Source organism: Haliaeetus leucocephalus, unplaced genomic scaffold, assembly GCF_000737465.1.
Source record: "Haliaeetus leucocephalus isolate CR32 unplaced genomic scaffold, Haliaeetus_leucocephalus-4.0 Scaffold206, whole genome shotgun sequence".
In the NCBI taxonomy this organism is placed as follows: Eukaryota; Metazoa; Chordata; class Aves; order Accipitriformes; family Accipitridae; genus Haliaeetus; species Haliaeetus leucocephalus.
The window spans coordinates 3,700,533-3,700,758 of record NW_010972642.1 but is presented as its reverse complement, the minus strand read 5'-3'; the positions used below and the strand labels follow the sequence as shown (position 1 = coordinate 3,700,758).

Genomic DNA, 226 nt, shown 5'->3' with positions numbered 1-226 from the left:
GTCCGCCCGCCCCGCCGGCACGGGGCAGCCAGCCGCCGGCGGCGCGGGCCATGGCGGGACGAAACCCGGGCACCGAGCTGGGTAAGGGGCGGCGGCCTACGGGGCGGGCCGCTAGCTGCGGAGCCGCGGCGTGAGGGGCTCCCGAGGCGGCAAACCGGGCAGCGCTGCTCGGGCAGGGGCCGCCCGCCCTGGCAACGGGCGGGAAAGTGCCGGCGGGCGCCCGGGC

At 82.3% G+C, this 226-nt stretch overlaps 1 protein-coding gene across 1 annotated transcript in view; it reads left to right on the top strand.

Moving 5' to 3' along the window:
• The first annotated feature begins 31 nt into the window (after nucleotides 1-31).
• The window catches only part of DERA (deoxyribose-phosphate aldolase (putative)), a 56,357-nt gene continuing 56,162 nt past the window's right edge, over nucleotides 32-226 (top strand). Inside the window, exon 1 of the mRNA XM_010566120.1 lies at nucleotides 32-81. Coding sequence (XP_010564422.1) covers nucleotides 51-81 — 31 coding nt within the window. The 5' untranslated portion in view covers nucleotides 32-50. The remainder of the gene's footprint in view (nucleotides 82-226) is intronic.